The sequence below is a fragment of the Apteryx rowi genome, unplaced genomic scaffold, assembly GCF_003343035.1.
Source record: "Apteryx rowi isolate R43461 unplaced genomic scaffold, aptRow1 scaffold_813, whole genome shotgun sequence".
In the NCBI taxonomy this organism is placed as follows: domain Eukaryota; kingdom Metazoa; phylum Chordata; class Aves; order Apterygiformes; family Apterygidae; genus Apteryx; species Apteryx rowi.
The window spans coordinates 208,127-232,407 of NW_020451109.1; the positions used below are offsets into that span (position 1 = coordinate 208,127).

A 24,281-nucleotide genomic window follows, 5' to 3' on the forward strand; every position below is an offset into this window, starting at 1 on the left:
ATGGCAAAACAATCAGAGGGAGAAGACTGGGGCATCTTTTGATCAATCATAATGTTGCTTCTGTGAGATAGAGTAAATACAATGTTGTCCTGTCAGTACAATTTTTTTTTTAATTAAAGAAAACTCAGATATATGCTTACTATAAAAGGGGGGGGTGGGCAGGGGAACCCCACACAACTAAGGCAAGTCTATCCTCTAATACTTCACTGCCAGGTAAAAATAAAAAGTCAATTTCCTGTCAGAACTGAACAGTTTTTGCCATGTCYACTAGATCCACTCCCTCCCAGAACTCCGTATTTCAGAGAATAACGGGAGTTTATCAGAATGTTGAGCTAATGAACTTGTCTACATTTTCATAAGTCAGTCTTGTTTTTCCTCCTTCTCTCTTTCTCAAAAAAAAAAAGGTTAAAGAGTGTGTTAACTACTTTCTTCCCAGCAACTGACTGTTCCTGCTGCCAGAGGGAAGTTAAGACAGGTGCAAACAGAAGATGGCAGGCAGCTAACATTATTGCTAACAGCAGAGCAAGTGGCTTGTAAGATAGAATCTGTGTAAAAGGATCCCCTGTGAAACCCCCTTGCATTTCGGTACATTTTCTAGCCCAGCAATTCCTCCTATATTTTTACAGTGAAAGCCTTTTAACAGCTGAACTGCATGACTGTTATTGCAGGGACTTCCAGTGCTTGCATGGCTTCAAAATTAAAAGAAAGAATAAAAGTTTATTTGAGTAGGATGATGATGCAGGGTTTTTAATATCCTCCAAAATCTATCTTGTTGTTATTGTAATGATAGCTTTCCAGCATCTACATGATTGTTGCATTTTCCAGCTGACCTAGAGGAAAGCACAGTAAACACTCCTAGGCTGCCAAACCTTAACTGCGTTGCGTTTGACCACACACTCATGTATGCTGAACTCCATGCAGTGAAAATCAGTTTTGACTGCATGGATCTCATCTGATTCAAAATACAAATTAACATAACATATAAAAGATATCTGGGGTTAAACAAATGAAAACATGTTGTTGGTATTTACCTGTCAATGCATTATGGTAACTAAATCTATTGAAAAGAAAACAGCAGGTTATTCACATGCTTATTTTCATGAAGTGTGTTGAGTTCAGTCAAGGTACTAATGATATAGTCTGTATGATATTTTAAAGAAAACACATGAAAAAAGTTACTAGTCAGCAGAATATAATCTGGGATCACACTAATCTGTCCTGTTCCTCACATGTCAGTTGCCTGCAGAATAGACTCTGATGGCATTAAGAAGAAAATGTAGGATACTACTCATATCATGTAACATTAATTGCATAAAATATAACTCACTGTATCAAATACAGAAAAGTAAAACCACAAGTAAGGATTCGAAATTCCAGTACTCAAGGACAAACTGGAACAATGGTCTTTAAAAAGCTACAAGACTCTCTACAACAGTTCATTTGAGGGACTTAACTGAAAGAAGAATTTCATACTTTCCTTACCAGGACTTCTTTGAAAGGACAAAGAGTTGGATTAATTTAACTTTCAGATAACTGAATGCTAACTTAGTTAACACTCAGTTAACTAAGAGTTTAAGTCAGGTTACTTTATACTACTCAGTAGTTTGTCATTAAGCATTTACATAACTAAATTCAGTGCAATTATGCAATCATGTATTTATGCATCAGGTTTTGTATTTATGCATCAGTTGTACATACATTGTAAACATGCAATTTTGATAGATGCAATGACTCTATAAAGAGTAACATGAAAAAGAAAATACTTCTACAATTATGATTCGGAAGTGACTAAAATGTAATTTTTTCCCATCACTCTGTAGACTAGAAACAACCAGCTTTACAACTCTTATTTATTTACTGTAAGTCTCCTTACCTAACAAATTTAGGATTCAATTTGCTTATCTAGCTACAATCTAAAGGGGAGGGATGCTTGAGTATTCACACTTCCACAGACTATAGGGGTATAAGAATTTGCTAGCAAAACGTTCAAATCCTCAGGAGAGAAGTTGATAAGTAAACTAGTAAAAAGTTTTAGATTAACAAAAAAACCAAACCCAAAACCAAACCAAACCCAAACCAAAAAAGCCCCTCAAGCAATGTAGATGTTGAGCCCCAAACTAGAGTTGCTGAAGCAATTTGCTTCCCCGTTTGCAGCCTGCATCCAAACCGACATCTTCAAGCCCCTTGCCCAGGTGAAAAAACACAATGAGAGATCACAGAGCAACCATGAAGTTTGGTGGGTGAATAACTCACTCAAATATTTAAAAACTAAATAAATACGCTTGTAAGACTGAAAAAGCTTCTTCTACAGAAGTGTGCAAGTAGGTTGAAACAGTTATATCTTCAGAACATGCAATGTGGGTCTCTTAACTATCGTAAGGTGCTATAAAGTTATTGTACTAGTAATTTATGATCCAAAATACATTTCTGAAAGGAACCCAATGCAAGTGGTCTGTACTACCTTAATTCAATTCCTTGTGTAAATACATTACAATAGGTCAATTATATGCCAGACAATTTTTACATGCAAATTTACTGCATAAAGGAGGTATTATTAATTTAACAAACCATCATCTCATTGTTCAAAATGAGATCTTGCAACATGGCAAACTTTGTTCAAACCTTGCTGTGGTAACAGATGTTCTTCATTTGTTCTTTTATGCTCATGTATTATGACAAAATATAACATTATATATCTCTGTCTCAAAGGAGAGATTTGATCTCCAGATGAATCACAATAGATGAATGTTCCACATCTTTATGAAATGGAGATGATGATAAACTTAACCTCAGTTACATCTGTGTCAATTAAGAAATTGAAGTTAAAATGTACAACCCAAGATTTTTGTTTTGAGACAGCTAGACACCTGATTTCTCAGAGAAATAGCTGGCACAGAACTTCAGATACAGCTGTGAGTGATCACACTTCACAAACTACAAGATCTCAAATCCAGGATTTATAAATGAAGACTGAATTGGTGACCGCTTTTAAAAAGTCCGGCTTAAGCTGCTTGCATAAAATCATAGATTGCAAGCCAGTATATAGAGATCAATGCCTGAGTGCAACACAACCTTTCAAACTGAACAGCTTTAACATACAGATATCCCTTTCTCATCCTGCAATCAATGCCTGCCTTCATTCATTTACAAATGCATCAACAACTGGCATCTGTGCCTCCTTCACTGTACCACCCTGATTCATCCCAAGCAGTCCCTCCGTGTGCAACTCATGAAGCAATGCTTCTACAGAAAGACACGGACATGTAAGTGAAACCCACAGCATAACGCAAGAGTACAGTGAAGTTAGACTGATATTGCCCATACATTCCTACACATAGCTTTCAAAGCTTTTGATTTTGTGATTGTTTAAAATGTTGTTTTGTATAGGTAAATCTTGATTTTATTTTACTAAGTTTCACTGTGTGACATATCAATGCCTCCCAGGCTTCCTGAACAATCTCCAGACACAGCAGCACCCCACATCCTCTCCTCCACGCAACTGTTCAACTTGGGACTATTCGTACAGTCCTGACGTCTCAGTTCTTTGCCTCCCTCCTTTGTTCTCCAATTTATTTATTTTTTTTAAACACTCTTGTCCCCAGGCTGTGTGCCTAAATAGCAAGACTAACCTTTTTCCCCTACCGTCCCCCAATCAGGATCTTCTTTCATTGATACYTCAAAAAGGATAACTCTCCTAAGTCCTGTGCCTGAGCGAGAAAAAGACTCAACCACAGTTCTGGTAATTGGACTCAGTTCACCCCAAGCAGTCAGGAACTGCAGTCCCAGAAGCATATGACTACAACTTTGCAAAGATTATCAAATCACTAAATTTTTATCACTGTGAAAACCCCCCCAAAAAGAAATATCCCTTCCAAATCTGAAAATCCTTTTCAGACAAAAGGGGTCATTATAGCTTCTCAAGAGTCAAAACTTTGTTTTTTCTCTTGATAAGGAAAAATAGCATGCTTTTCCTGACCCACCTTGTCAGGAACATAGCTGCACTCTTCTGAAGAAATTTTTCTTATAGGGCCTAAAAAATTTTTCAACATGGAATATTTCAAATGAAAACATATTTTGCTAAGTTATAAACAAATTAAATCACAGCATTATAATGAAATCTGTCTTGCAATTTCATTTCAGTTAAAGTTTGGAAGCGCCTCTTACAATCTTAACAGTGATATTTCATTAAAGCAAAATTTGTTATTAAAGATAGAAATGAGGGGGAAAAATAGCCATCTTTGCATGGGTAATGTATGCCATTAAGCAGAAGGAAGATTAAAGAAGTTCTACTGGACGTTTACAAGGTCTAGTCCCGCTATTTAACCTCAAAGCAGTTCCCTATCATGAATTAAGCTTTGAGCTACCTGAGGGGTAGGTTTGTTCAAAGCCAAAGAAAATCTATTCAATATCTGAGCCCTGAAGTTGTGATTTCAGATTTTGGTTGCAGGTGGGTGGGCTTTTTGTTTGTTTTAAACACTGAAATGAACTGCTTTACAGGACTTGTACTTGGTCTTGGTACAAATAAATGGGGGGGGGGGGAGGGAAGAAGTGATTTTAAATTTTTCAGCAGATCCCAATTATGTTCTGTGCATTTAAGCCAACTGAAAAAGATACTGAGAAAAATACAATCAACTTTGAATACCACTTTCTATCTTCACTAATCATTTTTCTGAAAGCCAGTTCAGAACAGTACCAAAGCAATGTTAGTAAGGTCTACCTATAACATATACACTATCATGCCTTTAAACTGCAATTTTAAACTGCCTAAAGCTGATCAAGCTACATATAAAAATAGCTTTAATTGAGAAAGCTTTCTGTGAAAAATATTTTAGAGGAAAACCACACATTATTAAAACACCGATAAGTCTGCAAACCAGATTTTCAGTATAAACATCTTTACTTCAATTCCGAGGACATTAAATAACTCAATAAAAACTATACAAAGTAAGATGTACATAAATATTTCTTTGGATGTGCATAGAGGTGCTTTTTTTCTCCCATTAATAGGAACAGAACATACCAGATAAAATAAGTAGTTCAATAATTTCTGCATCTCCCAGATAGGCAGCAGCATGTAAAGGGGTCCTTTTCTCATTATCCTGTGGTAAGAGGGGGGAAAAAAGGTTTTATTTTAAATAAAAAGTATGTTTCAGCATTCTGCATGAGTTATGAAAAAACTGCATAAAAAGCTGCATAAAAATGTATCTTCCAAATAATGTACATTTTATATTTTAGAAAACATACTTACTCTAAAGACATTAGCCACATTTATCAAGACAAGTGAACTTCTCCCTAAGCAACAGTTACACCTCTAACGTCAACTAGCACATTTTCCTGACGTACAAATACTGCCAGATGCTCATCGCATCTCCAGATTAGCCCACCAGTTAGGAATACCGTTCACTTGTCTGCAAAGGCATGAACTGATGCTATCCTACACAGTAAAAAAGATGCATCAAGCAGCAACTGGTGCAATATGCATTTTCTTTAGAAAGTTATGAGTTATTTTCCACAGTAAATTTTAAAATAGAAAATTAAAAAGAAGCTGGAGGAAGTAGAGGTAAAAATATTAAAATCAAATTTCAACTGCTTTCGTTACCGTAGATGAGCAAAGAGAACATAGAGATGTAATTTATTTTGCAGAAAACACTCTACGGGATGCAAGTAAGAACCAGCACTTTCAATTAGTTCAGGCTGATCTAATATGATTTTGAAGGTACAAATGAACTTAGACATACACAAGATATATATTGATGAAGATAACATTCATTTTTGAAAGACCGGAACAAAATATTTCACAAAACTTTAAGGATCAGTGGCAACTTCTGTGGACCAGTTTACTGCTTAAACAGAAAAATAAGGCAGCGCAACTTTCACATCATAGTGAATAATAAAAGAAATAAATGAACAACAGAAATCAGCCAATTTGCTCTTAGGAGCAGGCTGCAGAAAAGTTTGAAAAACTGACCATCAGGAAACATCCGGGTTCTGCCCTAAGCCTTTTTTAGATTGCTAAATCTTTTCAGTAAAGTTTCAAACATAAGGGGGAAGGGAGATAAGCACAAAGGAATTTCATGTGACAAGACATTTCTATTAATTTCACTGTTGTCACAACTGCGATAAAATTAACACACATTTTAGTTGACATTCTACCATGAAGAGTCTCCCTTGCCAAAATAACCTTACTCAGGGAAGCCCCCATTAAAACACTACTACACAGATGTTTTTCTGAATTTCAAAAGTAGTTCAGATATRCGCTCCCATCAGACTGAAGCATATTGAAAAGCAATTCTGATTTTGTGCCTCCAAAAGAGAAACCTTCAGGTTCTGGAGCTTTCAAAAGAGCTTGCAGCACACCAGGAAAAAATTACAAGTTCACAGCAGAAGAGATCTGAGAGCAAAGGCAGAGTTAGACTCAAGGAGTCATTTATAAAACATATAATGAGACATTTTCAGAACTTGGACCATTGGGGGAGGGGGCGGGGGGGGAGGAAAGAAAAAAGAAAAAGAAAAACGCAAAGCCACCCTGCCCCGCAAAAAGAAACCCCCTTACTCACTGTATAATCCCTGCCCCCCAAAAGTCCAAGTTATACATTCACCACATTATCAGTGTTTCCAAACTTTATTTTTTCAATTACTCACAGGTGATCAAAGATTGAGCAGTACAAACCTGACAGCGATGTACCCTGAATAAAGAATCAATACTACTTATTTTAACACCCTATAAGTGCCTCGCAGTACAAATTACTCGTCAGAACCTGTGTCATTTGAGTTTTAAAAGCTTATGACAAAACAAGACAGCCACCTGGCGCTCCGAAGCTTACAATCTAAATGGGGGAAAAATAAAAATGGAGACACTGACAGGCAGCACAAGGGAAAAAGCAAGGCTCTAAGCGTATTCCTCAGGCTGAAGGAAATGAACAGTGGCCAGCACTTAAAGGTAGTTTTCATTCCTCTGATCCAGAGGAGCTAAACTACTGCAGCTATCTAATAATCTGCAACCTCATTTAAGCCTTTTCAATAACGCCAAAGGGCCTATAACCTACAGGTTGAGAAACACGGACCTTTCCACTGAGAAAATGAGTATCGTGACATTCTCTGCAACTTCACTGTAGAATTAGAGAACGCAAGATGGGTCCCGCATAAATTATGCTGCAGAGATAGTGTTCTTTCAAGAACATGAGCAAAAAACACACTCCCCACTTGAAGGGCAAAGTATTATCAAAATTTTCATCACATTTGGTGTTTTTCTTAACACATCAGTGACAAAAGTCACGCTAGTTCTGTAACTCATCACAGATCTTCCAATAAAATGGGGGAGGAAAGGGAGTTGTTTGGTTAAAAGAGCTAATCACTGAACCCCAAATATTTTTTCCTGAAACATCAGTGGTCCAAATTTATGATAAATCCAAGCCATTTCCCCCCAAAACTCCAAATTCAACTAATGGAAACTGTTGAGCATCCTGAAACTGCCAACGTACAAAAATGAAAACAGCTCAAACACAGGCAAGTGTTTTCACTTGAGAGCCTCTGTATTCCCAAGCTACGTCTTTCCAGTCATGCAAAAACGTCAGGTTTGCTGCTCTAAGGCTGACAGTTCAAAAATACTCGAAASCGAACTGCCAGCCCTGCAGCAGGGAGCACAGGCTGGAAACTCGGGGTTTCCCGGCTCCCGGCAGCAGTAGGGGTGCAGAAGGCTGGGAGAGCCCTCCCTGTGCTGCAGCATCAGGGCAGCTCTGCCGGGACGCTCACGGCTTCTCATCTCCCGGGGGAGCTCCAGCGCTGGCTTATTCCTGCAGGCCCCAAACCAGCCCACGGTCTCCACCAGGGCAGCAAATACTTGGCATGAGAAGGGTGCTTTGGCAGAGGCGCTGGTGTTTCTTCAGTTTCATAGCTGTCACTTTTTGATGCTTCCAAACTTTTTTTTTTTTTAAACTAACATGTCTGCGAGAAAGTTTTTGTTTTAGTCCAAACTTTATTTTCAGAACGTATTAGAAAATCAGAAATTCTGCATTGAGCAAGCGTTCAGCAGTATGCATAAGCCTTGCCTTCCATTAAAAGAAAATCTGTTTTATTCTGTTTGAAGTCTTCCATTTTATCAATGAGTTTTAACATGAAATCCATGTAAAAAATTAAGAGAATTCTGCATTTTAAGTGCTTCTAAAATACTACTATACTGATCTCAACTACTTTCTATTAAAAAAGAGTAATCATTTGATCAACATGCAATACACTAATCAAGCTTTCAGTTTTAATAAGCAACTTTACAAATAGAAGGCCTTGCAGTATTGAGATATCATACTAATATAAACACTGTCCCCAACTGGGCCTAGTGATGTTTCTTTAATTTGATAAGCTTATATTGTGTAATGCTTCTTTTAGTGTCATTTAAGGGGTTTTGTAAATTTTTTTAAGTTCCTGTTACACAAAATATAAAAATCTAACATTTTTTGTACTATTTAATTCCAAATACTGCAGTATTATTACGACAGTCTTTAAAAGGCAGAATAAAGAAAAGTAAGTGTTTTGCTATCTTCATTTTCCAATTTGGAAAGGAACTAACAAAAAAGTGCAAGGTAAATGTGATTATATTCCAGTAGAAACAGCAGAGATTTTTTACATACCTAATAAGAGACTTCAAATTCTAGAGATTAGTCAATGCTGCCAACTAACTACAAAATGAATAAAAGGGCTGGGTCCTTAAGGAATCAGTTTTCAGAATGACAGTTTTATGTCACACGAAGGGTGGCATGGGAGGGAAAAAAAAATCATATTTATATGCTCCTCTGTTATATGAAAACATATATTCCTTCTGTCTGCAGTATTTTCATTTCACAAGTCTCCCAAAAAATTATTTTACCCACATATGAGTTTCTGTAAGGATTACAGCATAAGAAATCCACAAGGTGGCTTCTTACCCTGTTAAAGCCAAACTCTGGATAAAGATGACAAGGACAATTGTGCTAAGAGCTTTTTCATAACTCCCCTCTTGTTCACCCAGGCCTAAAAAGGCAGCAAATCCTCCCTTGTTTCATTTTACCTTAAATGTTAGGCTTTAGCCATTTCACTGGCTACTTCAGAGATCAAAACTACAATGGATAAATCTAAGACTAGATTAAACATGCTACATTCAAACCTACTTGTTTTTTTAAAGTAATAACTGTCCTTTGAGATATAAGAATTTATTCCTGGTGTGGGTCCTATCAGCAAGTGATTTAGAATAATTATATAAAACTATAAGGAGTTCTGAGGAGCTATAAACACCTTAAAGACAGGGCTTTTATCCTATACGTACCTAGTACAATTGGCAGATCCTGACTATGGCTTCCTCAAGGGTTTATTAAGGGTTATATAACTCCTAACTTTTTCTGGCCCTTCAAACAATTCAGCAACTACTGATCTGAAAATTTTGAATTAGAAAGTGCTGTGGAAAAAAACATGAATCCAACTTCCCCTTCATAAAAAAAAACTTGTCTTAGCCTATTTGCTTTTCAAATCCAATTTTGTGACAACACTTTCAAATACTATTTTCAGGTCATACTTTTGTGATCACACTTACAAAATATCATTTAATAGGTGCTTTCTGCCGTACCACTTGCCAGCTGCCTGTTTTAATACCATCTGTTTCTGGCAGAAATCAACCCAATACACAAATTTAAATCTTGAAAGTGTTTTAATTCCTACATAACTTATAATATCTTTACCAAATATTTCTTTTAAGAGAAACACTTTTAAAAGCATTTTCCCATGTAACACTTCACACTTAGTATATTTACCTATTAGGTTTGGAACTGTGTGTGTTCAACCAGCACAATTTGTGGTAACTCCTGGGCTTATACATAATGAATAAAAACACAATTATAAAATATTTCCAATTCTTTGATAGAGTCAAGTACCATAAAGGTCTCTTCCAATGTGAAATCATCAGTGCTACACTTAAATTTAGTGTTCTAATGAATCTCACTTGCAAATTTTGCTACAAATTTTATAATTAACACTTTGTAAGGTAGAATAACTTTCTTTTCTATACAAATATCTTTTTGTTCCTCCACACAAAAAAAGAACACAATCTAAGTGTTTGGTTATGTTCCAACTTTAAACTTCAAGAAGTTTAGTTTAGGTACCCAACTCTGTCATTAGGGCCACTAACTCCTTGAAAGTATGTCCAGCCACAAAGTGATGACTTAAAAAACATATGACTTAATAGAATTTGAAAATCAGGTGTATTATTGTCAACTGAAAGAAGAGAAAGATGAAGGATTTAGCTTCAAAACTGGTAAACCTATAGTGAATAAATTAATTTCCTGTCACTGCCGCCTTGAACGTAATTTATCTGCTATTTGTTTGGATTTTTTTTTTAAAAGAATTTCTTAGCTCATTTTTCAAGGTAACATTCCTCACATTATTGTATCATTAGATTCGTAATTAGAATACAGAAGTCGAAGTTGTCATAAAAATATCAAGTTTCTAACTGGAGTTGGATAACAACCTTTTTAGGAAGAGCAGAATTGTTTTTTCTCCTCAGATCTCAAGCTTAAGATGCAGCTCCATATAATGAGCAAGCCTATTTTAACAAGCTACAGTAAAGGTCTCTTCAGCATGCTTAACAAGAAAGCAAACTGTTAACCACAAAAGTCATATACATAACATGGCAAACGACAAAGTATTCTTTGAAATCAAATGACAGGTACATCACAATTTGAAGAGACTGGATTCTTCATGCTAAATCAATTATTAAAATGGTAATATGAGCATTAGCTCAAGAAATTAAACTCTTGCATTGTATTTGAAAGAAACATTCTTCGAAAGCCCACTATTACACATCAAGAGTTTATCATTAAACACTGTATGGCAGGACACATCCTCTTTATGCCTTCTGTTATGACAGAACAAATCTAGACTTTCTAACTAACCAAATCACAGAAMATTGAGGAGAAATCTTTGCCCTTTTGTTCATTGCAATAGCAGTGACCAATTACTCTAGAGACCTTATTGTGTAGTGGAAGAGAAGTTTCAGTAGTGTTAGGAAGGAGAGTCACTTCAACTATAATCTGCCAAAAACCAGGGTTCTTTCTAGCTAAGAGCTCTAGCACCAAATAAGTGTTCCATGCTCACTTTCACTTAATTCTAGACAACAATAAAATACTGTCACACTATATATTAAACTGCTAAACAATTTACTTTGTCAGTGCCATTCTAGCTTGCAGAGACTTTAAAACAAAACACAACACACCCACACAATAAAAGACTCCAGCACACTGTTAGGTACACCAAAAAAAAAAAAAGTATCAGAAGAGAACTACAACCTGGAAAAAGATCACGAGACAACCGTTTTTGGAAATAGCAGTGAATACACTAAAAATAGTTCTTCAGGTGTTTCTATACACATATAAATCCCACTCGGAGCATGCATGTTCCTCAAGAGCACAAGCTCACAGTTTTCTGGATTGCCACCCCCCCCCCCCAAAAAAAAAAAAACAACCACCCCACACCACACACAATCAGGTACAGTGACATACAAGAACAACTGGCAAGCAGTGTTAGGGAAAAAAAGGGCTATTAGCTACATACCTGCAAGGAAGACTACAACTTTCCTCTCCAAAACTTGATTTTCCAAGGCTACATCAAAATGCTCAACAAGTGTAAACAGATAATCCAGAGAGCTGTTCCGGTTCTGTCCGGGGCCCATTTCAGAAAGGGGACAAAGGTCTAACGTGGGCCTGGCTGGGCGGGTGAAAGAGAGGGAGGAAGCTACTCTAACCAAGTGGCATTAAAAACTACAGGAAGGGACAAGCTGATCTAGTCTGCTTTAGTTACTGATGAAGGTGATCAAAGGCCAAGAAATTTAGCTGTAAAGCCTTTTTTGGCTACAGCCACATTTCCCACATTAGAAAAACGATATTTAGGTAGGTAACCAGGCCTGGGAAAGGTCCGAAGGCCATTGCACAGGAGATGCTGGCCACAGCGGCTGCCGACGAGGTCCCCAGCAGCGCGAAGCCAGGCTCAGGGCATTCCCAAAGACGTTCTCGAAGGCAGCCTTTGGCTCCAGCTGGCCAGCCTGGGCAGCAGACTACRGGGAGACAGCTGTGCACTGCTCAGGCGGGCACACTCTCACCCGGCCTCTTGAGCCAGGGGGCACGAGAAGAACCACAGTCTGCACAGTGGTCAGGAAGCCTTCTCACCTGAGGCAGGAAGCTAGCTGCTGTGCCAAGAGCCTGGGAAGGGGGAGGAAAGAGGGGGATTAAAAAATAATAACAAAACAAAACATCACAGACCAGTCCTAAACTCCAATTTTAGTTTTAGATTCTATCCCAATGCACTTCATAACAGGACAGCCTAGGAGGTCCATCCCCATCTTTTCTGGCCACTGGAACATCCCAGGCAATTAGGTTTGTTCTCTAACCCAAAAGAACCTGGAGTATATTTGAAGTCTTAAAGAAAAAAAGCAGGTCAGACATCTGAGTTTTACCTTTATCTGTAGGAGATAAGAACTACACTGTCCTTTGCATAACATTTGGCATCATAAAGAGACATAGATATATGGGAATCCACATCCAGGAGGTGCCAGAAAAGAATATACATTGCATGGCTTTGCAACAAGGACGTATTTTGCAATCCCAAAGAATCCTTGTTTAATCTGATGCCTCTAAGCATTTTTTTCCAAACATGTTCTTCCTGGAAATAAATCTGAAGTTCAAGTTCATAGAACTGCACCAAAATCCATGGAAAATAATTTACTTCCCATGCAGCTACTGATTAGTTTATCCTACTCAAATAACAAAACTAATAAAAATCCTATCCTCACTAAGCCATTACACACAATTCATAGATATTGACAATCAATTCCAGTAATCTAATAAAAAAGCACATTGAAAGTTTGTTTCCTTTCTAAAATGCCTGAACAGAAATACCAATCTGGTCAGAATCCTTAAAGCTGTAAACTTCCCCAGAAAAAGCTTTCAGCTTTCATATATTATACTTGTATATTATATTCGAGCATTAAATTGTATTCAACAGCCTATTAAAAATTTCTGTTTTTAAAATGTATAAAAGAGCTCAGTTGTATCTTCATAGTATGTTTAAAAAAATAACACCTTGAAATACCTTTAATAAAGATTGCACAAAGAATATGTGCTTTTCAAGTTGCAAGGTCAAACAGCAGATGCCAAAATGCTCTTGTCCAAAAAGCTATTTGGTCTTCAACATTTGTACTCAGTAGAACAACTTTGCAGGRAGGCGATGGGAGAAAAGGCAGAACTTTTACCTGCCATTTTACCTTGTGTTGAATTCTAGACTTTAGTGTTCGTAGCAAATTTGGCAAGTGTGATTTTGAACACAACTTGGTGTTAGATTACAAGAGAGACTGGCAAAAAAAGGAGATTGAAGTTCAAAGCAGCTAATATTGCTAAATAACACATTTTGGACACCTTTTCATAAAACTAACTCTCCAAGTGCTAGATTTCCTGTATCACAAGCATTAGACTGACTGGTGACATGAGACACTGCTCAAATGAAACTATTAGAAGTCATGTCCACTCAGAGCAGTGGCACCAAAGGAAACACAAAAATAAAGTGAGTCACACTTAGACCGAGGAACAGTTATTAAACTTCAGCCTGATCTCTGATTGTGATGGGGGCACCCCAGAGCCAGCTAAACTCTCAACCAAAAAACTAGAGTAAAAATCTCTTAGTTAAAAAATATACACCTAAAAGGAGTAAGAGTTAGTTTAAAGATTATCTTAATCAAATCAAAGAAATTCAATTCATGAAGTCTCCTTATTTTAAAGGACGTCTTTCTGAAGTGTGGAATCTTCAAAAATATGATATTTTATGAAGAGAACAGTCTTAATTTTTTAGAATACAGAGAGTTTCTTGTTTCACTTGGGTTCTAATTTTGTAACCCTACTCTCATTCTTATAATTCTTCCTAGTTAGGTTTTTATATTCTTATACAGAATGAGCACAGCTTGTAAGAAAAGCTGAAACTAGGCCTCTATTCTATAAAAATGTGTGCATGCCATGTGTGTGTGTGTGTGTGTGTGACCAAATACATACATATATGTATGTATGTATTTGGTCCAAACTAGAGAGGCTGGGATTCCTTGTAAGTGAAGTCAGTTGCCTATTTGGGTCTTTGCAGGACAAGGACCCAAACAATCAAGCAAGTTCTGTAAGCTACTTGCTTTCACTTTGAGTTCCAACAATCAAGAATTTGGTCCCTTTCATCACTAATGAGGGCTAGTGAATTATTCATTCCATACATTGGGCAAGAAAGAGCTATTCTCTACCCACTGACATGATGGACTTGATCTTAAACTGTAGTTGAGATATTTTGGATGTATTTTCCTTCTAGTGACTCAGGAATCAAAACAGAACAACTCTTAGAGCCAAGGCTATTTGTTAAAATACTAGATCAGCAGGAAAAAAAAAAAAAAATATATATATTATATATATATATATACCCCCGAACAAACACACAAATACCTTTCCCTTCACTTTCCCCTTCCACAAAGCTAAGTAAACATTTATTTGGAATCTGTGGCAGGAGAGAGAAAAAAAAAAGGCTTTTAATTGGAATGCAGTTTGAGAAGTAAGAAAGCTATTAGACATCAGTCAAAAATAATTTTTGAAAAGAAAGTAGCACGTGAAAACGATGGACTTTTCATAATGGCAGTACCATGACATCAAGCACATTATGTAACATTGCCTGGGCTTGTACAGTAGGTTGAACACAGGATACTTAATGTCTTGTCTTACTCTGTAATCTATCTGTAATATATGAGGACACAAATAAGAAAATATGCCAAGAGACAAAACAGTACAATGCAGTCTCTGTTTCTGCTCCACTGAAAGCTCACACCACACTAGGTAAGGTATGCACATCTCCATCCCTGTTTAAATCCACCACATTACTTTCAGGCCAATGACGCTTTTGTTCAGAAAAAGCTGTGTTTGCTGCCTTTTTCATTGCAAAGGCTAGTGTTAGAATGACAACCCTACATGTGTTTAATGTAAATCAGATATTCATCTCAAACACTGCACTGTCTTGGTGTCAGAAAAAGACAGAGTTTTGAGCTTATGTTTTTAATCTTAAAAACAGTTCTTTACGGAGCAAGCTTTAACTTTTTAACTTATGGACTTTGAGTTAAACAGCTTCTTCAAGTAAGGTCACCTAGATTCAATGCACAAAGTCCATCTGTTAAGACACCCTTGCACTATTCAGGACACCTGGCTCAAAGTAGCTTACAAACACTAAGACAACCTTTGCTGACTAATATAAAGTCACATTGTCAGGTGAGAAAAATCACACGGGATACACTTATTCTGAAGAACAAAAATGAGAAAGAAAAAAAAGACACCCAAAACCAACAACACCACCCCCTGAAATGTCAGATGAAAATGGAAAGTCCCAAAATCTATCACAAAAGAATCCCAATAAAAGTGGTGCTAGCTACTACCAAAACTCCTCCAAAAGTGCCAGTAACCTGAGGAACAAGGTATTTTCTTTTATTTGGACTATTCCTTAAAACAAACGGATAGAGGAGAAGCTTAAGAACATAGCTGTCATAAGACACTTGAAGAGCTGGCAGCAACCAAAGCAAGACATTTACACTCTTTGAAATCATAAATCAGTACTATGTAATGTATTTATAAGTTGCAATAATTACAAATCAGTACCACAGGTGACTATACCTTAACTACTGTTTCATACAAATAAAAGCTTAAGTGAAATTAATGACCAGAAGGATGATAAAAAGGTCGGACTTTAATAAAAGACCAAAGAGAGATCAAGATTCCACAAGTTTGAGATGAAAAAGGTGTAACCTGCTATCATAGGCCTGGAAAATTTCGCTCAGACTTCACAGTCCAGGCAGACACTGGATCTGGACTTTCGGGCACGTCCTTGAGCAAGGCCCGCGGGTCGGAAAGCCCTGATTGCAAAGGAGACCTCTAGTTCATGTGTGCTCAGCCTTGATGCCAGCATGAGGCTTTCCAGGGCTCACAGCCACCCGCTGACAGCCCACAAGAACCCTCATTCTTCAGCACTTACAGCATAGCCCCAGAAAATGTGGTAGACAAACAACACACACAGTCTTTTTCCAGTTTTTGATATACATCCATCCTTTATTACAGTATATTTAAGTAACTGATCTATCTTTACTTCTTCAGCTTCCATTTCTGGCATTGGAATGGTTGGTTACCTTGCTTAGAGACTATGTACAAGGGCTGAACAGTATGTAAGAAACTATTATGTTTATTGACAGCGCATTAGATATCCCATATTAATGGGTGAGATAGATTTTACCTTTGATAAAATAGAGAAAATTGTCTTGTTCAAAGGTACGTTGTATATGCATTAAGAGTTTTCACTCAGAAAGTTCTGCAAATAATCAGTAAATTCATATCTTACTAAAAAAAAAAATTGCTTGTTAAAGGACTGTGGAAGTTGGAATTGGAAGTTAAAGCACATTAAGTCTACAGAGCTTTTTTCCTTCTCTGTTCTTTCAGTGAGGATGTTCTGTTCTCAAATACCAATCCTTTGCATGACAGGCACARCAACTGCCAGCAGCAACCCCACTAAGCTGTAACTATTCAAGACCTTGCCTCTAACTTCTGTTTTGYAAAAGCAGCAGCAAATGCAGAACTTCCAATACCCTTTGAAGGTTACAATCCTAAGCAATAATCACTGAAAGTAATATGGCAAATTAGATGTGATCTACAAAACCTTTATCACTAAGACAATCATACCAGAGAGACTCAACATAAAATTCTTTGAAACAGATTTAAATTTGATTTAATTATTCATGGTCCTCTAAATCAGTGGCAATTTTTCAATGTTAAAAGAATAACAATGACTGAAACAAAACTTGTCTGTCAAATCCTCAATTATTGTAAAACAAATTCAATGTACAAACAATACAGTAAAAACACTGCCAATGCAGACAGMCAGGCTTGTTTGTCCAGTTTAGCAAACAGTATAACCATATTAGCATAGTGCTAGGCAAGCTTGCCAGACCTGCTGAGAGGCAGAATATATTAGCCAGAGTAGTAGACCATACTACTTTTTGGTGCTTCTGAAATTCTCTAAAGAATATTTCTCATTTGAACACAAGGCAGCATTATGATATGTAAACATATTCTTCATTTAATATAGCATCCTACCTTACTGCAATGGTAATTCTTTGAGAGTTACTGTCCACAGATTGCACTTTACCAAGTAGCAGTTTGCTGATATTAGTCAGATATGCCTTCCATAGAGTTTTGGGATTGTTTATATAGCTTTAATAAGAGCAGTAGCTCAATATATTTGAAAATCTTGTTCGCACAGGTGAAATAGTGTTGTTGACATGAAACAAAATTATTTCTCTTTGAACTGGCAAGGTTCTCTCATAGAGCCCCAATTCCAAAGTAAAATATCTAATTATATAGTATTGTATTTAAAATATTCTATATCTGTCTCTGCAGCAGAGGAAGAACTCAATACCATGTGGACACACTTTATATAGAGACTGAAAAAACATGATTCACATACTCAACCACATTAAAAAGGAAATATCATATCTGATTCATTACAGATGACACACTTGAAAAACATTCCACACAAGTGGACAGGAAATTTRCAACTTTAATAAAATTAAGTAACAGTGAATAATTACTATATTATTTGAGTTCTTCCTTGAGAAGCTGGTAGATGCTCTTTGCAGTTTACAACTTGCTGCAAGTTTCTAGACCACTCAAAATAGTTTTGTCTCCGAAGTTGTCTGCGTTTTTGGAATCAGTCAGGCTTCAGATCATTGAAACAAAGTCTTTCCCGAAAATTCATATTTTGTTTGATCCAAATAGCCTCATACCAGGTCCTTTAGAAGTAGAAGAAACTTTCCATTAGCAAAAGTTTCCCTGTACTTCCTGCAGCAAAGTTTCTTCTCATCTCTTTCAGTTACAAAACTTGAATATTCATGTTTTCAAGAATTTTTTTTATTTTTTAACCAAAACAACCCATGGATATTTATTCCTATATGGTAGTGCTGAACTCTATCAACTCCCTTAAAAAGAAAAAAAAAAAACCCAAAAAACCAACACCCCCCACCCCAAAAACCCCTCAAATGCAATCATGTTTAGCTGCAAGAAGTCTCATAAGCTATTTTGTTTAATTAAACACAAACAAACAAAAACATGCATTCACATGAGCTATTCACTTATTACCCTCCTAAAACCCAGATCCTAGATCTCTTTCTTGCAAGTGCATTACTGCAGCACCATGTTAAATACTGATGCTTGGCTGTCAATTCTGGTCAGGCAGAACATGCACCTGCCTGCGAGGGACAGCAAACATGCTCCCAATCAATAGGGCTCCTCACAGATTTTTCCTACTACTATTCAGATGTAAAGAAATTTCAACTAAGGGAACACTTGATAAGGGAGGGGAGTCTGACTCATCCTTTCATCAGACTGGTCACACAGCGAAGGAAATGAGGGTTCCTGTTTGTGGTGGAAAAACTTAGAAAGTTTATTACAGAGAGTATCTAGAATCGGAAAATACAGTACTTTGAAATGCAGATGGAACAGGAATCCAAGAAATAGCTTGGAGAAAAAACACAGTAATGGAGAACAAGATATGTTTCTATTAGAGGTGCAAGCACAGACATGATAAACATGAGTGCTACAATTAATCTCATTATGATTATACACTGTTTTCTTCTTTCCCAGATATATGAAGAGAAAAAATACATTATTTACATATACTTCATGCAAAATAAACATATATAAAATTAAAGTAATTAACTACTTAAAATGCCTCCATCTAATTAGAAAAGCGCTCTCAATTCTTATTAAAGATTAGTATTGATTAAGAGAGAGGTATAAGTACAGTTATTTATATGGTAACAAAAACCATTCAGTAAAGTTAGTCCTGACTTCACCTAGACACYGAGGTCTCACTATCCTATAGCCACCTAATAAAGGATTTTTTTTTTTTTTTTTAAACACTCTCTGGTTAATCATCTGAAATCCGGTTCTAAATGGAGACCTCTAGGCAGGAATTACTGTACTGGATCAAGGTCTGTTTCAAAACAGTGGTTTCTAATTAGAAGAATTCTCATTATTAATATTTGCTTATACAGGAACAAATTTTATTTCCTTTATTACCTCCTACAGTGATTTCAAAGTACTGTTCTCATCTTCAGTTGGATTATCTGTTTATTGTTACYAGTATTAGATAACCTTTTATATATATCTCCACCACTAATCAAAATTGGTATTTTTTTTTTTAAAGAGAGCATTTTGAAAGCAGTTGATTCTTAATTTTTTTAATGGATTTTCATTTATTCACATGCACAATAGGAAAAGCTATTTCACTTTAGAATAGTGAATGGGCTGTCTTATCTGCTGCATTTTGTAGATGCATTTCTGGGAAATCTTGGATTCTCCAACACACTTGTCAACTGAAGGCTGACTTATCTTAAATGCTGTCCTGACTTCCCCGATTCTCGGTGTTCTCAGAGCTAGGCACCCCTTGAAGTCTTCTACTAGGCAGTAATCAACAGAAATGATGTCCAGAATAAAAGAAAATATTGGAATACTACCATAGGAAAGATGGCAGATGAACACACATGTTTAAAATGTGCAATTCTGGATGAAGAGTGAGAGTAACATGAAAACTAAGCAGTAGCCAGATGAGTAACTGATTTGTTTCTTTCAATTATAAAACCATATGTAAGAATACCTGCATTCATACCTACTATACAGTGCTGTTTAAATAAAAGTCAATAAAATTCAGCTTTCAAAGACAATAGTGTGTCTAACACCACATAATATTTTGGATACTTAAAAATGGAAATAGCTTAATAGCTTTTAACTATTTGTACCCTGAGGATTTCAGGGCAGGAGACACAGCATTAAGCCTTTCACTACAGACAGCTGATTGAGTCCAATTTTGTTGCTGTAGTGGTTGGACTCACTACATCAGATGCAAACAAACATGAAAATATCACGAAAGCCTTCTTATGATCCATAAGCTATTTACAAGCCTTCCCTATGCTTTTCATATTTTCAGCTTACCCATTTTTGAAATTGAATGCATTTTAAAATTATTCAGTCACTACAAGTTCTCTGTCAGAAAGTACATTCCAAATACTGTAGCAACAAAAATCAATTTAGGAGGTCTAGTAGAAGAATCAGGCAAGAAAATGAAATGAAGCCTAGCTTATCTCTTCAGTGGAAGTTAAACTACCACACTTTAATCCCAGTTACTTGGAAACTGTTGTTTGGCCCAAACAACACAAAAATACACTACAGATTGACAAAATTGTAGGATGTTCTTGTTAAATTACTTGGACTGTAAAGTGAAAAGAACTAGTAGCACTTGTATCATCTAGGCATAAATGTATGCTGCAAAGCACATCAAGACCTGCTTCATCAAAACCCTTAGAATCTAAGTTTATCAAGTGGGACAGAAATTTATGTTTCTATGTAAAGTGAACAGTACCATTTTAAGAGTACTTAAGCAGTTATTTCAAAATCCAAAAGCCCAATATATAGAAATAAAGTGTGCTACAGGTTTATTAATTATTTTAACATAGATGGGATTAAGTGGATATCACAATGGATACCAACATATTTCAAGAGCACCCAGACATTTCATCTGTGTTCTTATAATGTTTTATTCCTTTTGATTTCCACCTCAACATAAAATTATTGTCTTATAAGTTGTTCTCAATATACTTAAAAATTAACATTATTACAGCAAATTATTCATGCTTAGACACCCAATTAGTCATGTTTAGACAGACATTTCCAACAACTATGACATTATTTTACATGAGATTTGACTTTTTCWTTGCTGCCTGAATATTTGGCTGCAGATTTAGACAGACATCACAGGTACTGCAAAACAGCAAGTGTATTATGTTACTCAAAAACTTCCTCTCACAGTTCACAATGTTGTAAGTGATACTCATAGCTTTTTGAAAGACATTCATACTTATTAGTCCATTGTGCTATAAGTGAAAATTGTGCACTGCAACTCATTGATTCCAAATGAATGAAGGTCTAGGCAACAAGCATAGACCTATTCAAAAAGGTTGCTCCAAATATCTAATCAGTTGTCTTTGTTGAATATTTTCAACATACAGATCTTCATCTCATTTCTAGGAGGACTCGCACCCAATGCTCACTTTACTGAGCACTCAAAGGATGAAATTGTATTAAAATAACTAGTACCAAACCCAAAGTTACAATTCATGATTTTTTTCTTACACTGAAAATACTGAAAAAAAAAGAAAAAAAAAACCTTTCAGCCTCATAAACATCCCCCAATCTGCTACAGTCTAAACTGAAAATAAGAACTAATTAAAAATAACACTCAATCAAGCAGAAAGATTTTTAGTGCAAAACTAAAACCAAAATCCTAAGCCCTAGAGTTTATGACAGAATTTTAAATACGTGAATCATTTGGAAAGTTAGCAAGCAGTTTAAGACAACTTTTTCTCTAGATCAGAGAGATAAAAGCTAAAGATGCAAATCTTAGGAAACACATTAGCTGTAACTAGCATGTTACAAAAGATGGTAAACTAAAATTTGTCCTCATTTTAAGTATTTCTCTATGACAAGAAGTGTGTTCTCAACAGAGGGAAAAATATAACTAATGTACTTTATGAATACATCAAAATCACCATTTCCCACAAATATTTCTTTGCAATGGTTATCATGATATTACATCATATTGGAGACAGGAGAGAAAAGAGTCTTGAATTTAAGTTTGTTTGTTTTTAATAGGTCTAAATTGTGTGCTATTCCAAAGTAAAATATTATTGCAACTTCACATTCACACTGTCAGTCAAGATAGTTTAAGCTGCAGTAATTACAGCATTTCTTTATTAAAATCTCATCTGCAATTGAAAAGAAATTAGCAAGAAACCCACAGAAAAAAAATGTGAGTGGTGTTTTTAAAAAAAGGGAAAAAACAGTGTATGCCAGATTTAAACTCTCTAGCAATGACTACAACTAGGAAAGGAAAAGCTCATACTCTGAACTATGAAGATAGGAACTCAGAAAAAAAAGTAAGTGCTCTTCAGGATAATAGTTCACTTTTTTCTGGATGCTTTCCTAATTCCTCCCACACCTCCAAGTCCGCAAACCAGAAGTCAGGGAGCTGCCTGCACAGGCTGTCCTGCCAGGGAATAAGATGCCGTCTCATAGTACCAGATACATTAGTGCAAGTTTTTGTGGCCAGCTGCAGCTGCCAGCAAGAAAGTCCTTCATGCAAATAGTCTACATTGCCTGCATGAACCTGACAAGTTTCCAACACTGGGCCTGACATATCCTTGAGGCAAGAAAGATTTTATTTGCTAATGTAGACTAATTAGTAAACATATACTCTCTCACCTCTTCAAAAAATACAGCTTGAAGAGTTAAAAATCATAAGTTATTCTAAATGCCACCTGCTTAGCTTTTGCTACATGACACTAACTTTTTACAATTTATTCTCACCTGTTTAGATACAAAAGCTGTGTGTTATCTTTACGCCGACTGCCAGCAGCTTCATGTAACAGCAAGAGGTATAGATGAATTTGTCTGGAAAATGATTTAATTTCAAGCATACTCCATATAGACCAAAACACAAGACTTTACGAAACATCACAAAACTTTTTTCTGATTAACTCATACAGGACTCCTGAACTGGGCCTGTCCGTACATGCCTGTCTTCCTAGTGCTTCTACCTGGCCCATAGGAATTTCTTTACAAAACTGTCAAAGTTTTTCCCCACTGTTTTCAAAACTATTTCCACTCCCTGTTAAAAACAAAAACCCTTCCCCCCTCAAATAGCCCCCGCAGAAACATGGTACTGCAGATCGACTGCCACTATTTGAAAAGCACCACATATTTAACCTGCTGTGAGACACTTCAAGTTGTCCCAACTGGCAAATGCTTATACTAACATTACTTTTAAATTAGAAAAGGTACTGATGACAAAGCTCAAATATTTTAGGATTTGCAATTAATAAAGAGGTTTTTAGAGGCATAGATACATCAAGCTAAAGTGAATTTACATTTGCAGTTGTATGCATGCATATTTTTAATCAAAATAAAAAAAATCCACATATTATTCATATACTTTGATAAAACAGTTGGCTACAAAGAGATAATGAACATAAAGGTAAAAATTCCTGAGGACTATTTTTACCTCGTTACACATTATGGCTTTCTGTTTGTTTGTTTTTAAGCAAGACCATGATACATACTTATGTAACAGKTTTTTTGTTTGGTTGGTTTTTTGTTTGTTTTTTAACAGAGAGATACGTCAAGATGACTGCCGAATTATACAATGCAAAGTAATTTAATTTTCCATATAACTAATATATAAACATTCTTTTTTATATACAAAATAGGTACAGGATTTATTTGCATGATCAGATGTTGAATTCTACTAAGTTTTGTAGACTGTTTTATATTTCAGGCAACAAATTCAGGCTTTCCTGTTTTACACTGCACTGTTCAGTCTCTGCAATTTCCGCAGGCAGGAGAAGAACCAGTTACCCCAGGGTCCAGCCCACAGGACAGGTGTACAAAGGATGAAATTTGGGGGGGGGGGGGTGTCATAAATACATTACCTATTTTATCTATTTAACCTCTTCTAGGACATTGCTGACCAATACCAGCATCGCATCGGAGAATCTTTCTTGTTTTCAAACTGTGCTTTAATTTCCATCATGAAGTTCTGAATTACTAGGATATTGGAGACTCTTGACAATCTTTAAAGTCTCCTGGTACCCAACGCAGTATGAGAAGTCCTAGGCTTACACCAGACCAATAAACCAATTTTCCTCTTTCAATATATGCAATAAAATACAGAGTAAAATATATAAAAAAAAATTACCAGGAAATCAAATAAGACCTCATCTCTTACCCTAGGAGGAAATCCAACAACATTCTCCTAACATGCAAATAACCAAGAAGTTAGGCAAACCCTATTCAGCAGGGCTGGGAAGAGAGCCCACACCTCTACTGCACCAGTCATCCACTCAGCAACCCCACTGCTCAAAATAACAAAGTCAGATATATAGGCTTAGCTGCCCTATTTGTACCTACCACGCTGGCTTTTCTAAATCATACTCCTTGCCAGTCCCAGGAGCAAACACTTTATGGTCAATGCTATTACTAGTTAATACAGGTGTGGAGTGGGGGGGAAAGAGAGGGGAGGAGAAACTGCATTTCGAGTGGTTTTTTTTGTTTGGTTGTGGGTTTTTGCCCTCCCCCCCACCAAATAATAGCACAGGAGAGCTT

At 36.3% G+C, this 24,281-nt stretch overlaps 1 protein-coding gene across 2 annotated transcripts in view; it reads right to left on the reverse strand.

Annotated features, from left to right (window-relative positions):
* Window positions 1-24,281, reverse strand: part of ANKRD28 (ankyrin repeat domain 28) — an 88,499-nt gene that overhangs the window by 59,167 nt on the left and 5,051 nt on the right. Inside the window, exons 3-4 of one of the 2 annotated variants that reach the window (XM_026089440.1) lie at window positions 12,183-12,215; window positions 5,021-5,099 (exon numbers count right to left, since the gene is read on the reverse strand). In XM_026089440.1, coding sequence (XP_025945225.1) covers window positions 5,021-5,099; window positions 12,183-12,215 — 112 coding nt within the window. The remainder of the gene's footprint in view (window positions 1-5,020; window positions 5,100-12,182; window positions 12,216-24,281) is intronic. The other variant, XM_026089441.1, reaches the window with a different exon arrangement.